The sequence below is a fragment of the Trachypithecus francoisi genome, unplaced genomic scaffold (assembly GCF_009764315.1).
Source record: "Trachypithecus francoisi isolate TF-2019V2 unplaced genomic scaffold, Tfra_2.0 Lachesis_group4, whole genome shotgun sequence".
In the NCBI taxonomy this organism is placed as follows: domain Eukaryota; kingdom Metazoa; phylum Chordata; class Mammalia; order Primates; family Cercopithecidae; genus Trachypithecus; species Trachypithecus francoisi.
The window spans coordinates 89,062,242-89,078,237 of NW_022681469.1; the positions used below are offsets into that span (position 1 = coordinate 89,062,242).

At 35.3% G+C, this 15,996-nt stretch overlaps 1 protein-coding gene across 1 annotated transcript in view; it reads left to right on the forward strand.

Annotated features, from left to right (window-relative positions):
* The window catches only part of AHR (aryl hydrocarbon receptor), a 49,146-nt gene that overhangs the window by 5,228 nt on the left and 27,922 nt on the right, over positions 1-15,996 (forward strand). The window contains exon 2 of the mRNA XM_033192019.1: positions 6,497-6,684. Coding sequence (XP_033047910.1) covers positions 6,497-6,684 — 188 coding nt within the window. The remainder of the gene's footprint in view (positions 1-6,496; positions 6,685-15,996) is intronic.

Sequence of the window (15,996 nt, forward strand, 5' to 3'; positions counted from 1 at the left end):
TGTCATTTCCCATACATGATTTGTACTTGCTTATCTCCATACTTGTGTTTTACGTCCTTTCATCTTAGAGTCTTTTCTCCTGTCTTATGGATTTGCTACCTGCTTCCCTTCCCCTTTGAAACGTTGTTTGTTTTTAAAGATGGCATAATACTCTGTTGTGCTAATATTCTGTAATTTATTTAACTGTTTTTGTTTTGGGAGAAAATTTTATGCTCAACCATTTAATACTTTAATATTTCAGAGAATACCCTTGGGACATGTAAATTTTTATGCGAATTCATTTTTTTAGGAAAAAATTCCTGTAACGGAATTTTGGTATAGTAAAGTATGTGTTGTTTTAAGGTTGAACCACATTGTACACTCCAAGAGATAGTGTCAGATTAAGAAAAATTTGCTAATTACAGTCCCATCATCAATCTGGGGATGTGACTATATCTTTGCATTTTTGCTTAAAAAATATTATTGTCAATTTCATAGGCAAAAGTGTGGTTGGTAATTAAAGTTAAATGTTGGGATCGTGGTTGTGTATAGGAGAAGCACTTGTATTAGCAGATTTTCTACTTAGGTTGTCCTTTACATATTCGTTTGTTTTGTCTTACATTTTTCAGTCGTCTTTTAGTTTGTTCTTCTTACTTCTTTCTATTGAAATATTGTTTTAAAATGTATTCCTATTAAATAACACTGGCAGACTTCAGAAGTCAATTATATATGTGGCACATCTTAAGTATAGCATATTAGGCCTTATCTTTTGATGTCTTACTGTGGTAGTTAGGGATTTTAGCCCTCTCTTGTCTCTCCTTAACCTTTTTCACCATCCCCCATCCTCCCAATATATTTTATCACAATTTTAGATTATATACACATTAGCGTTGTATTATTTTTGACTGTATGGTGTTTACTGTTGAGCTAAGTAATATACTGTGATTACATTTTCCTTCCTGTTCTATACTATTACTGATTTCTTTTCTACCATCTTCCTGTTTATTTGCGTCTGGGTTTAGCTGTCTCTTAGGTTCATTGGAGACAGAGTTTGTGTTTCTGGCTCCTGCTTTTCTTGTTTTGGTGTGATTTTCTGGAAGAGAAGGGTAATTGCAGAAAGCTAGGTATTCTACCATCACGGAAACAGAAGTGTCTTGCCTGTATTTAAGACCTGATTCAGATGCCATATCTCCATGAACTCCTTTACAGCACCTGTGTTACTGAGCAATATATTATGCTTGATTTTGCCATGTTATAAAATATATTTCCTCCTGGTAGGAAAAAGAGTGTCTTTAAAGATAAGACTATCATTTGTCTTTGAAGCTACGAGAGCTTCCCAGTATAGTACCGTGCACATAGTACATATTTGAGATGCGCCAATTTAACAATTAACTACCACTTAAAATTTTTTTGTAATGTTTTAGTGATTCTGGTAAGGTAGATACATTTTATGTGGGTTTAAGGGGAAATAAAAACGTGTATTTGCATAGAAGAAGGGGGAAGGGAAACAATGAGTTTTTCAGGATTATGGAACTTATAGTGGTTTCTAGGCCATATTTCATTTTCCTGATTTTCCCTGCTAATGTCTTGTGCTAGAAACTATGCTGTTTATATTTCCTCATCTCTCCTCAGGTATAGCAAACAAAAGGGAAAGGAAAGAACTCATCACAATTATAGGGCAGCAGCAGGAGGGTGGCAGAAGACTTCTGACTCATTAAAAGTGGCTTCCAGCCAGAATTCTCAGAAGTTTTTGTAGATGTTTTTGACGCATATAGGGAAATAAAATATCCAGCTGTGTTCAGCCTAATAGTGAAGTTGGGATCTATTTGTGCTATGTGTCCCCTCCATTACGTTAAGTACATAGTTTATGATTGTAAATATTTGAAATTTATATTCAGAGATAAATATGGATGCACTGAAGCCGGGGGAAGGAAATGAAGAATGAATGGGGTTAAGAGTTGGGCTTTATTGGGTGTAGATAGTATGGTAGGGGGATTTTATTGAGGAATACTTCAGATTTCCTAGCTGTTGGATGGAGAGTAACACCATAGTTAGTGCTGAGAAATGGGTGCCCAACTCCTGGGGAATGTGAATGGAAGGGCAGTCAGGTACAGGTACTGGAAATAAAGATAAACAAGTTATGGGTAAGTAGACCAAAGCAGTAAGAGTAGATTAAATCACCCTGAGGAAAAATCCGATAGAGCAAACTCAGTACTGTAAGAGGTAATCTCTTGTTAAAAAATGTCACTTTAATCTCATAGGATTACTGAAACCATATCTTTGCATGTCATTTTGAGGTTTTATAATGACTATTATATAAAGTTATATATATATACGCATATATGCATAAATATACAGTTATATTTATGATTAAACTTGGTTAATTTTTTCAGCATTACTTCAAACACTGGCTACAAATGATGAACCTTATAGACATTTTCGATGGAGATCTTAAAAGACTTTCAAGATAGCATTCAAACTGTCATTGGGCATACTGTTGGGCCTGTTACCACCAGCAGTTAAGGCTTGCAGGGCTTCTAAACAGAAGTGTGGCATGCAGTCAGCTAGATTCTTGATTTCATAACAATTTTGATTACAGATTGGGACAAGATTTTTGAGGTAAAGGTTTCAAAAAATAATAAGTTGCTCCTTTGCCTGACCAACATCATACGGTCTATTTCAGGAGGTATTTGAACTCCAGAGCTCCCAAATCCAATCTTACAGGGATGTTTATTTATATTTCAAACAGCCTTTTCCTTAAATAATGGTTAGCAGTGTCCTTTGGTATTGATTCGAAGACAATACAAAAGTAAAAATATTAGCATAATCCAAGTCAAGTGTAGTTAATGTAAGATTACTCTCTATTTTTAATTGTTCTGTATATCTTCAAGATGTATGGATAGATATTAAATATTTTCACAAAATCTGTACATTTCTCACAAAATCAGTGAAAAAGTGGGTCAAATGAATTACCTTTGTTAGCTTTAACAATCTGACATTTTAAAAGCTTCAAATCCAGTATATTTGAATTGTTAAGTTCAGTGGGTACTTCTCAGCCCTGACCTTAATTCCTCTGTGTATTTGACTTTCTTCTATGACCTCCAAAATATTCTACCCTGGTTCTTTTTCTGTCTATCATTTCTCCTCTGTGTCTACACCTCTTCCATAGCCCTATACCTAAATGTTGGATTGCTGAGGTCTATCCTCAAGCCACTTTTTTCCTTTTCTGGTACAGCTCTCATTAGGAAATGTAGTTGTTTTTCCAAGCTACAAATCGCAGAACCATTTGCAACCTCTCCTCACTCAATGGTTTCCTCTTCCTTGCTTCCTATACCGAGTTAGTTTAGTTCAGTGAACATTTGAGTCTGGCTTAAATTTCTCTTCAAGCCAGTCCTTTCCTAACCTCACTGTCACTGCCTTTGGTCAGGCTGTGATCATTTCTTTTCTTGGCACTTTTGGTCAGCAAACATTAATTGAGAATCCACTCTGTGTCAAACATTATGCTAGGCATTAAGGATACAAAAATGATTCAAGCTTATGTAGAAATAAGGGTGTTAGGCAAACAAGTATAAGCAATTAGGTTACTTGACAATGGAAATTTGCTCTCATATTAAATACGTTATAAGACACATAGTAATACATTAGAAGTGTAGACAATTTTGCATTATGAAAAGCAAGCCTCAGAAGCTAGTGTGAGGTTGAGTATTGTAAGGAGCCAGCACAAGATAGGCAGCACATGAAGGGATACCCACATGAAGGGATACCTTTATGTTACTATTGGTTTTCCCTATATCGTAGCATCTTGCCTTGTTTCAGTGTTTGTGTTACTTTCTTCTCTCCAGTGTTTCATAAATCATTACTGGAAAGCTACCAAGAGTGCAGGACTGGATTGTATACACATTTTCTATTTATGTGAAGTTGTTTGTATGGAATATTCCTTAATGGAAGCATTGTATAAGGCATTTGTATAAGAAGTCAAATGGGGCAGAGTTGCTAATCCATTGTGAGGTTGGTCAGGGAGGACTTCGTGAAAGTGATGTACTTGAGCGGGGACTTGAACCGGATGGAACATAACAAGGAGGTTGTATGAAAGCACCAAACCACATGTTGTAACTGTAAGTAATTTCTTAGCTCTGGGGTAGAATAGACAAAAATGGCTTTGACTAGAATAAATGAAGCCAGAGGGGTAGATGAAGCTAGAAAGATCATGAAGGATTTTGCGTGCCAAGCTAAGGAACATGGACAGTTCAGAGCTACTGAAGGATTTTAATCAGAGGAGTGACATAGTCAGATTTATGTTTTAGAAAGAAGTTCCTGGCATCCCAGAACCCTAACTTCAGCGAACCCTGCCCTGCTTTCTGTATTCTCTATCACCAGAGTCAGCTTGGTAAAACACAGGCTGATCTTGTAAATCTCAGCTCAACACTTAAGAACAGATGCCTAAGTCCAATTTTCTGCTGTTACTTTGCTATCTCCTCTATCTTGAACATTTTTGCATCAGACACCCACATGGCTCACTTCGTTTTACTCATGTCTGTGCTGAAACATCTCATCAGAGAGACATTCCTAGGCTATCCAAACCAGCGTCACCTCTGTCACCCCTTAGTTTCTTACCTTGCTTTATTTTTCTTCTTAGCACTCACCCGCCCTAAAAGTTACATGTTTGTTTGTTTATTTCTGCATCCTCCACCTAGGATGTAAGCTCCATAACAACAGGAACTTTTGTATATTTTGTTCACCTGTAAGTGTTTTGTGCTGGGCACTTGATAGGTGTTCAATATTTGTTGAAAGAATGTCGCCCCAACCACCTTTCTTCATTTCTCTCTTTCTCCCTGTGCTTCTCCCTTCAGATGGGGGAATTCTCACAGTTCACCAATGCTTAGTTATGCCTCCTCCTGAAATCCTGTCCCTCCCTCAAGACCCATCTCAGATACCACCTTTTCTGTCAAATCTTTTTTCAAGCAGTTGCTGCTTCTGCTTAGCTCCCATAGCACTTGTTGAATATTTAGAAGAAAAGTGTTTACCTGGGCTGTCCAGGATGTGATAGATATAAATAAATACTTGTTAGTGGTTATTAATTAACCAGTAGAGAATTACACAATGAGGTAGACAAGCATTATAGGCAAAGTTTGAAATTCAGTTGGTTAAGTGGAGAAATGCAGTAATTAGGTGTGACTTGAAATTTGTTTATAAATGCAGTATCATTAGGGGAAAATAGCTAGGGGAACCATCACCAATTTCTATTATATACACAGTTGTACAAACAATCTGGAGATGGTATCTGTCAATACATACATACACACACATACACACACACACACGCATCATTTTACCGATGTATTACCTTTTTTGTAGAAATATTTACTTTTCATCTTCTTTCTGCCTAAAGTATTACTTCTCCACATACATCATTGAAAAGAAATTATCTAGAAATGTTTCGATTGGGTCATATTAATAGCACTATGCCCAGGCCAATTTCTCCTTTCTAAAAGCTAATATAATTCCATTTGAATTGTCAAAAATGTCTTTGTCATAAGAAAATGCTGGATAATAACTTTTCTGGCTAACAGGAAGGTATAGAGATATAAGATATAAATTACTTTGGTTTTCCAATTCAGCATGGGTATCTGATGATCCTTAAATTCACTTTAAGTGATTAATGTCTGCTGTGAAATCCTGGCTAGGGTCTTTGTGTGAAGTTGTTCCACTTCCCATTTCTGAACTCATATTCCTCTTTGACCCATGAGTGTCTTTCTTCTCAGATGAATATCATGCTAAATTGTTTAGGGTTTCATTGAATTTTCTAATTGAGACACAAGCTATGAAAGCTAATAATTAAATAGAATTATTATCTGTATGTAAAAGCAAAAATTGCCAGTAATCACCATTAACCTCTAATATTTGCCAACAAGAAATGTAAATAGCAAAAGTCAATTTTATTCTTTTAATATTTGAGGACCACATTAGATGGCTAGAGGACCATCTGCAGGTGCCAGAGGGGCTTTGGGACATTATCTCTAATGAGTTGAAAGTAAATAAATACAGGAAGCTGGTGATATGAAGATAAATACTTTATTTAGGGTTGTCCCTATTTATTGACAATGATGCTGAGATGCTTCCTGTGGAAGATAGCAAAAGGAGTATGGTTTTCATATAATTCATCACAAATATCTCTTTTTTTTCCACCAAACAATGGCTAATGCATTTGAGAGGGGGGAAAAAAAATCCCAGTAGATCTGTTAATTGGGAATCACTATACTACAAATGCATGAAGTATAAGCAAACATTTTCCTACTATGCGTTCATAAGCTTTTTAATGAAATATTAGGAAGAATTTAACCCATTCCCTTGTTTTTCTTAAGATGTGAAAGGAAGATTTTAGAAAGACTTATGTAAACTTTAAGTAGACTTTAAAAGTTTATTGTGTTAGAGAAATATTTGAGATGTTATAATGCAATACAAATTTTTGCTTTATATTTTTTAAAGGATTTTTTATGGTATTTTGTTTGTTTTTCAGAGTAAAGCCAATCCCGGCTGAAGGAATCAAGTCAAATCCTTCCAAGCGGCATAGAGACCGACTTAATACAGAGTTGGACCGTTTGGCTAGCCTGCTGCCTTTCCCACAAGATGTAATTAATAAGTTGGACAAACTTTCAGTTCTTAGGCTCAGTGTCAGTTACCTGAGAGCCAAGAGCTTCTTTGATGGTAAGACAGAAGGTTTAATTTGTCTGTGATAACTTATAAAAAATACTTGTATTAAATATAGCTGTTTCTGTGTTAATAACTATAAAAATTAGCTATATTTGGAAAATTTATTGCTTTATAGTAAAACTTCAGTGGCAAAGCCAGATTTAGAAGTCTTTTTTTTTTTTTTTGAGACAGAGTCTCACTGTGTTGCCCAGGCTGGAGTGCAGTGGTGTGATCTCAGCTCGCTGCATACTCTGCCTTCCAGGTTCACACACATTCTCCTGCCTCAGCCTCCCAAGTAGCTGGGACTACAGGTGCCCGCCACCATGCCCAGCTAATTTTTTGTATTTTTAGTAGAGATGGGGTTTCAGCATGTTAGCCAGGATGGTCTCGATCTCCTGACCTTGTGATCTGCCCGCCTTGGCCTCCCAAAGTGCTGGAATTACAGGTGTGAGCCACCGTGCCCGGCTACCAGATTTATGAGTCTTAAAAGCACTTTTCCAGTTCTATTCACCCAACAGATGCAGCCACTGAAATAATGCATGGTATCATTCTTTGAAAATCATGTATTTAGAAGTTACACTCGAATTGATTATGTCCAATTCCAGTTTCCCTTCTACTTCAATATTTAAAAGTCTGTCTTTTAAAAATAGAAATAAAAAAAGGATAAAACACCATCTTACTAGATTTTCTGTGTTTTCATAGATATCTCATTGTATTTATCCCTCCAAAGTTATGTGTATTTCTTATCTTTTTTTTTTTTTTCTGAGGTAGACTTTCACTCTTGTTGCCCAGGCTGGAGTGCAATGGCACGATCTTGGCTCATTGCAACCTCCAACTCCCCGGTTCAAGCGATTCTCCTGCCTCAGCCTCCCGAGTAGCTGGGATTACAGGCACCCACCACCACGCTCGGCTAATTTTAAGTATTTTTATTAGAGACGGGGGTTCGCTCTGTTGGCCAGGCTGCTCTCAAACTCCTGACCTCAGGTGATCTGCCCATCTCAGCCTCCCAAAGTGCTGGGATTACAGGCGTGAGCCACTGCGCCTGGCCTATTTCTAATCTTTTACATTAATTGTAGACTGACTGCAAGATATATAATTAAAACATGTTTTTCACTAGAAAGAATATTTGAAAGAGTCAATAGAATTTCATTCATTATCTATTGTGTCACTGAAAACTGTCATTAACCAAACCAGGTAGCATCCCTATAGCTCAGTTTCCTCAGCAGTAAAGGTTAGGATTTTGAGCTAGGTGGCTGGATGATACTTGTTACCTTTAAATTGCAACGGAAGTTTTTGTTTGCAAATGATGTTTCAGTGTATTTTCTCATGTAAAATTTATTTATGATTTCTCTTTTATCTGTCTAGAAGGCAGAAATAGATTTTTTTAAGGAAATGGTCTTTTTAAAATGTTGTATAATTTTACTAACCATAGCAAGTTAATGGTAAAATCTCAGTGGGCTATGTCAGTTAGTGCTTCTCATACATTAATGTGCTTACAAATCACATAGGAATCTTGTTAAGATGCAGATTCTTGTTCAGTAGCTTTAGGTGTGTCCCTAGATTTTGCTTGTCTAACAAGCTTCGAGATTATGCTGATCCTGCTAGTCTAGGTCACTAGGAAGTGCCTAGACAACACGTTTATTGATATTCAAATTGGTAATTTGTGTTTAGAATACTGCAGCAGTTAATTTCCCTTTAGATTTGTGTTTACATAATGTGATGTGTTTAGTCTGAGCATCTTTTTATTTATTTGCTTGCTTGCCTGTCTGTGTGTTCTTTCTTTTGGACAAAAGCTATTTAGTTTAACAGTTGTGGTCTGGGCAATATACAGATTTGAGGATAGTGATTTCAGGAAAGATTATGTATTTCAAAGTTTCATAGTACACAAATTTTCTCTGACCTATATAAAAAGCGTTTGAATTTTCAGTTGCCTCTATACCAAACCCTTCATCTTGGGAGAAGAGTTACGAAGTATTCGGTGATGTGTCTGTAAGTATGTGTTTATTAGCTTTAGTCATTTAGCTGGTATAGTTGGAACTAGAACTCAGGTTTCTAGATTCCTTATGTTGTTTTTCCTGACCAAATAATACCTATATTTTTCTCTGGCAACTGTTGCATAGCAAAGCACTAAGGGTTTTTTCCTAGATCTGTGGTTCTTAAAAGTGTGGTACTCAGATAGGCAGCAACAGCATCACTTGGGAACTTGCTAGAAATGCTAATTATTGGGTCCAACCGTAGACCTATGTAATCTAAGGTGGTAGGACCCTTGGTGGTAGGGCTAGATGCATGTTGAAGCTTAGGAGCCACTGCTGTAGATTGTAACTTCAGGCCTCCTCCCAGCTTCACAGAATGCTGTCCTAATCCCTAGCATTTACTCACATGCTGTGCTTAGTGCTTGACCATGTGGTGGCGTTCTATGATGTATAAGACGTGGTTGCCACCCTTAGAGACTCTGGAGTCTAGAAGCCAAGGAGGCATTATTCTCTGACTCTGATAAAGGTTTATTGACTTGAGTCATTTTACCTTTCCATTTCTTGTTCCTTTATAATGGGGAATCAAATTATATATGTTAAAAAGAAAAAAAAGTGTAGGTTTTTCTTCTGTTTAGAAGTAGTATGTGTGTATCTAGGCAGATACATACAAATGTGTGTATGAAAACACATACATAAACAGATATATTTCTATATTTAATGTCTATATTATGTATGTGTGTTCATTTATATATACACACAGACACATACATGATTGGATATGTGTCCTATTATTCAAAGCCTCCAGTAAAGGAGATCTCAGAGTCTATCTTATAAAGAATGCCATAGTTTCTTTAACACAGGGTTCATCATGGAATTGTTAAAAACTTTTTCTCAGTTCTTCATTAATGAGTTTGTCTATTTTTTATTCTGGTTGAGTGTATTTGACAGTAGGATCTTATTACCTATTTGCATGATTCCTTCATCAACTACATTATCTTTAACGTTAATTTCTTTTCAAACTGCATTGTGCGTAAGAATTACCTAGAAAGTTTTGTAAAATGCAAATTCGAAGGCATGCCCCTGCTGATAACAAATAAGTTCTATGTAAAACCCAAGAATCAGTATTTTAACAAGCATGTTAGGGAGTCTGAGGCAGTGATTTAGCCTACCCTTGAGTATGCCCTAAACAAGTTAATTTTTTTTTCTTTACCTTCAAAATGACAAATGCAAACATACAAAATTTAAAGAAGTCTGTAAATATTTTTGCTTGGGTTTTAGTGGTGTACATTCAGCCTAAGCAGTTTCTTAGATTGTTTGATACAGAAACATACAGTTAGATGGAAAATGAAAATAATCAAGTTTTTTTTAAATGCCCAAATTTCCTCCAGACTACCAGTGGTCTGGAAAGGCAATGTAACATTTCAGAGCACACAGAGAATGAAATTATAAGGGTAACCCTTATGAACTGAAAAAATGGTAGATGCAAACGAAGAGACTTGAAACAGGCTAACAATGATTAGGATTTTTGTGTGCAGTTGGACCCACTCTCCCACTATTAGGGAAACAGTATAGCGAAGCGAAGGGAAGCTCAAAGTGAATAACAGGATGCAAACAGGGGGTGTGTAAATTCCTGCGGAAAGAACAATATAAACGAGTAATCATACAATCTGGTTAGAAAGGAAACTCAAGTTTTACTGTAACAATAGATATTTTTCCAAGAAAATACATCTATTTATTGCAAGTTTAAATAATCCAACTTGGATGGATCTTCTTAAAGTTTGGACCCATGACTGTACTGCTGCTGCTGTCTGAAAAGCAACACTGAAGTTTTAAGTACTATATTAATATTTATCCATTTCTAATTAATTAAAACATTTTGAAATATAATTTAAAAATACTTGAACAAGGCTTAGTAATTTTTCAGTTATTATAAAGTTGAAAATAGTTTCTTTGACATGATTTAAGCATTACATTTAAATATATTATCTCTGAGATGGAGGGTATTTTAAAAATTTAAGTAACTTAATGATTATAATCAATAGTAGTTTATTAATAGAGACTAGGATTGGGGTGGTTACAATCTAATCCTTGAAACTGGTTGATGTGAAGAGAAAGGATTGTTTCCTCCCATATCATGTCTCTCAAAATTGTTAAACAGTGTACACTGGGCTTGTTGACCAATCTAATCAGCATCGTAATGTTTCATTCTTAATTTCAACATATATTTAATACAGTTTTTAATGAGATTTCCTTACTATTTTTTTGAAATGCCCACTATTATGTAAATATTTTGTTCAAATTATTCTGTTTTTATACAGCTACCCCAAAATTAAGAATCTGGGAATGACTACTGTCTCTTTTCTGTTTACATGCAAACACCTAATGAGCCTGACAAAATGGAGCTTAGGGATCTGAGTTTCTGGTTTCAAAGTCTTGCATTTGCAGCTGTCATAGGAAATAGTATTCTTCTAGTTATTTTTAAAACAAGGTAATGTTAGGGAAAATCTAAGTCTTGAATCTTTATACATGCTTAAAATAATCACCATTTTATAAAATGTAGAATTATTTACATGTTAAAATATTTTACACTCATTAAGCCTAAAAATGCTGTGGGAAGAGAGGATGATAGTTATATTATGTGATGATCTAACATTTATTTGACCCCATTGTTTATCATGGATCTTTCTTGACTTTATTTTAAATTAAAAATTACAAGTGCTCTGTTCTTGGTCTTCCTTTTGCAGATGCTTTAACAGTTCATTCCCAGTTCATTAGGTTTTCGAAAGAGAGCTATTGTGTTTATTCATCTTCAGCTTGTGCATTTCTCCGAATTTCAGTTGTTTTGGTATCTCTCTAGACCGGAACATTATTCTTGAAAAACAAGTATATGTACATGTGTATATGCAAAGAATAAGCTTGAACAAGCAGTAAAAATGAATGTTTTATAAAATCTAATAGATTTGTATGTCTGCTTTTTCATTCATGAGAATTCTATGATTTCATCTGCTTTGCTATAATTTTAAAATTCACGTATGTCAAGTAATTTGCCAAAGTTTCAGTATCATAGTAGCATAGCACATGTTATTTCTTAATTCTAGGACTATCCGAAGTAGGTTTGCTTGCATAACAGTTTAGCACATTTGAAATCACCAAATAAATTATTTGTTGAATTTGATTTACCCATGACATTATCCATCTTACATGGTGATTTAACTGTTGTCTTTTTTCCTAATTCACATTTTAAAACATGAAACTCTTAATTACAATATTCATGATAACTTTCATAGCTAAAACTATTTAAATCTAGGTTATTTTACAATTTTAATTTATGGACTTTATACAATAATTATAAATACAAAGAATAATAGCGCATTCTTATTGAATGAATATATAAATCCTGGCTCTATTTAATATTGTGACCTCTTTGGTTCAGGAATTTAATCTCTCTTTTCCTCAGATATCCCAATTTAAAGTGTAAGATTTTTTGGATTATATGAATAAACCTAATATGATAGAACTTTATATACGATACTTTTATCTCTGCTTTTGTTTGCTTTGACAAGTATTTTGAAGAACACAGTGACAAATATCTGAGATTCAAACAATCTAAACTCATTGCATCATTTATTATGTATTTTGCTGCTTTCCTGTCTCTTAAATTTACTGATTTAATGGGTTTCTCTTTGATCATTACCTAGTCCTGCATGACTGTAGAATCCTTGCTTATTTGGCCATGAACAGGTCTAGTTAGTCATGAATTTTTTTCTTTTTAGGGAGACTACCATTGGGCTAACATTAAAATCACCAACTTTCAGCGATTTTCCTTTTGTAGAAAATTTTCAAATACAACATTTAAATTTCTGTAGTTAAATCTTAGGATATTTCGTGAGGGTTTGTGCTCTGGTTAATGGAAACGTACACCTTCATGTTATAGTGTTTTAGAAAATATATTCACATATAATATTAATTGTATTAAAGTCTGTGAAGAAATTTTTAGTTAGTAATATTTATGGATTATTTTTAAATCTTGCTCTTTGACAGCCTTTTGACTTTTTGATCAATGAATTTTAATGAGTAACTCAAATTTGTTTATTTGCTCATGGCTGGATATTTAGATTTTAGAGTCATTATATCGTCAGAATAACATTTTAAGCCATGAAAGTGAATAAAATATTCCAGGGGGAGAGCATGTAGAATAAGAGAAAAAGTACCAAAGATAAGATGTTTTAAGGATGAGCAGGGGTGGTAAAAAGTGAAATCTGTGGAGTACGAAAGTATGCTAAGGTGATAATGAGTTGACTTCAAGATGCCTTCATTTGATGTGTTCTTATATTGGAGAGCCAGAGAGAAAACTACATGAAAGTGTAAACATGAAATGAAATGAAAGTGTGTACAGAAAAATAATAACACTAGAGAAGGTGATTTCTTTTCCTTGTTTGTCCATAGAGGCCAAAGAGCCATTCAGTTGTTAGCAGTGGGAGATTAAGAGGAAGACAAATGTCTGGGCTCCGTGGCTCATGCCTGTAATCTGAGCATTTTGAGAAGCCGAAGCAGGAGGACTGCTTGAATCCAGGAGTTCAAAAGCAGCCAGGACAACATAGTGAGACCTTGTCTCTACAAAAAATAAAAAATTAGCTGGGCTTGGTGGTGCACTTCTGTATCCCAGTTACTCGTGACGCTGAGGTGGGAAGATCTCTTGAGCCCAGGATGTCAAGGCTGCAACAAGCCACGATCATGCCACTGAACTTCAGGAGTGAGACTGTCTCACAAACACCCACAAAAGACAGAGACAAGTTGTCTAATGGGATTGGTTGACATAAAGAACCTTAATGAATTGTACATACTGAATTCTTCATGTATTTTCCAACCTGAAATTTTCCCACACAATTGTCATTTTTACAGAACGTTCTGTTGTCAGTTGGATTTTTTTATCATGTCTAGTTTCTGTGTTATGGAGACATTTCATCTCTTTATCTCAGCATGGTAGAGGGAGATTGTGTTTTGTGATGAAAGCACTGACAGACAGGAGCTGTGGATGCTAGTTCAATTAACTAATCTTGTGTTTTTTGATAGATTTTTAACCTCACTGTTCCACAGGGTCTTCATCTTCTCAGCATGTTTGATAATGATGCTTGCTTGCCCTGATGTGTTAGGTTTGTAGTAAATTAATCCTAAAAATGAGAGATCTGTGAAAAAAAATTTATAATTAAAATTGTTACTGTTATGGAAATCATAGTTATTTCCTGCAGAATCCTGATATTTCACTTGTTTTAATGGAGAATTTTCTTTTCCTTTTTTTAATATGCATAAGGGCCTTTACAGACCTGGTATTAATATCAATTGAGAATCCCTTTGTTTACTTAACTTCATATTTTTGATTTAGAGATGGAAATTTGTTAATAAACTGTTTTTCCCCCTTTTGATATAATACATAATAATTTACTTCTATATACTGTTTTCTTTTATCGAAAGTGGCACATACTCAAATCTAGATGCTTGGAAAAGCTTGCTTTGGTGAGGATACAAAATTTGGGAATTGTATGCTACTTGCTATATTGGGGTACATGTCAAATTTTGTGTTATTGCGCTATGTCTTAGTCTTAGGTGCTTCAGTTTTTGTGTTTGTAAAACTTGTTATTTCCCGAAGACATTCACAATAATAACTGTGCTTAACAGCATAGAATGATAATTTTAAGAAGTATGAGGGAATTCAATCCAGAACATATGTGAGTTATTTTCTAAATCCTGAGGTTCTAAGTCTCTGTTTCTCAAAGAGTGGCACCTCATTCTCGGCATCACTGGGGAACTTGTTACCTGTGCAAACTGTAGAGCCCTATCCTAGACCTAATGAATCAGAAATTCTAGAGGTGTGGCCAAGCATTATATTCGAAGCCTTCCAGGTGATTCTAATGTCTGTGAAAGTTTAAGAATCACTGTTCTCATTGAGTGTTTACATTATGTTACTAAAAATGCAATTTGAATACTACTCTTGTATATATGAAAAGCTAAGTGCAACTCATTCCCCACTGAAAAGATCAATTAACTGCTCTTGTTGCTTCCATTAATGCAGAGATTTGTCATATAGTTATAGAGGAATTGTATAAAACTGAGTGCGGACCAATGAGTAACTGGAAGAATGTATACTCTTTGGAAGTCAATTTTCACATAAGAGTTTGGATAGAACAAGCTTTTAAGGACTTTTTGAGATGGAAAATGGTATTTCCTAGATTTGCTAAAAAAGACAGTAACACTAGTTTCTCAACCTGCAATCAATCATAAATATGTAAACTAACATTTGCATTTAGAAAAACTGAATATTCTTCCATTCTACAATGGTGATTAGAAATTTGTAGGCAGAAAAGCAGTGTTCTATCAGTATAATTAGAAGGTACTAGGCCGGGCGCCGTGGCTCAAGCCTGTAATCCTAGCACTTTGGGAGGCCGAGACGGGCGGATCACGAGGTCAGGAGATCGAGACCATCCTGACTAACACGGTGAAACCCCGTCTCTACTAAAAACTACAAAAAACTAGCCGGGCGAGGTGGCGGCGCCTGTAGTCCCAGCTACTCGGGAGGCTGAGGCAGGAGAATGGCGTGAACCCGGGAGGCGGAGCTTGCAGTGAGCTGAGATCCGGCCACAGCACTCCAGCCTGGGTGACAGCGCGAGACTCCGTCTCAAAAAAAAAAAAAAAAAAAAAAGAAGGTACTAGACTATGTAGACCTAATCTCTGTTTCCTAGGAATTTAGAATATAACATAGTTTTCTTTAGTTTCTTCCCTCCTTCCCTCAAAAGAATGCTTCTTTTACAAAAGAAGCAGTGTATTGGAGTGAAACATGTATGTTTTACCAGTAGGTATGTAGAAGAAGCTCCTTGTAGGTACACTTAATATATTATTTGGAAATATCCATCATACCAGACTAAACTAAACTGGGAATGTTTTTCTTACATTTAAGAAATACTGCATTACTTAACCCTTTCTAATTTATAAAAGTTTATGTGGTTGGTTGAATTTTATAAGTCATAGCGTTGCTCTCCTTTATGTTTATGTCAATATGGGAATGGAATTGAATTTTCCCTGCCAAAGTAGTAAAGAGGATGGTAAATATTATGAAATATATTGAATTTATAGCAGTAGTTAGGGACTAAAAGTCTTGCTTTCCCTGGCAAGACTTTTATCCTGTCATCTTTCTATTTAAATGCAAACTATAATAACAAAATACAAAATACAGTTTACCACTATTCAGTATTCCTCATGATTTTTTTTTCCTTGACCAATTCAAAGCATGTGATATGAAGAGATTTGGCTTTTAGGGAGCCATGGAAATCTGAGCTTAGATGTCTAAGGAAGGAAAGTA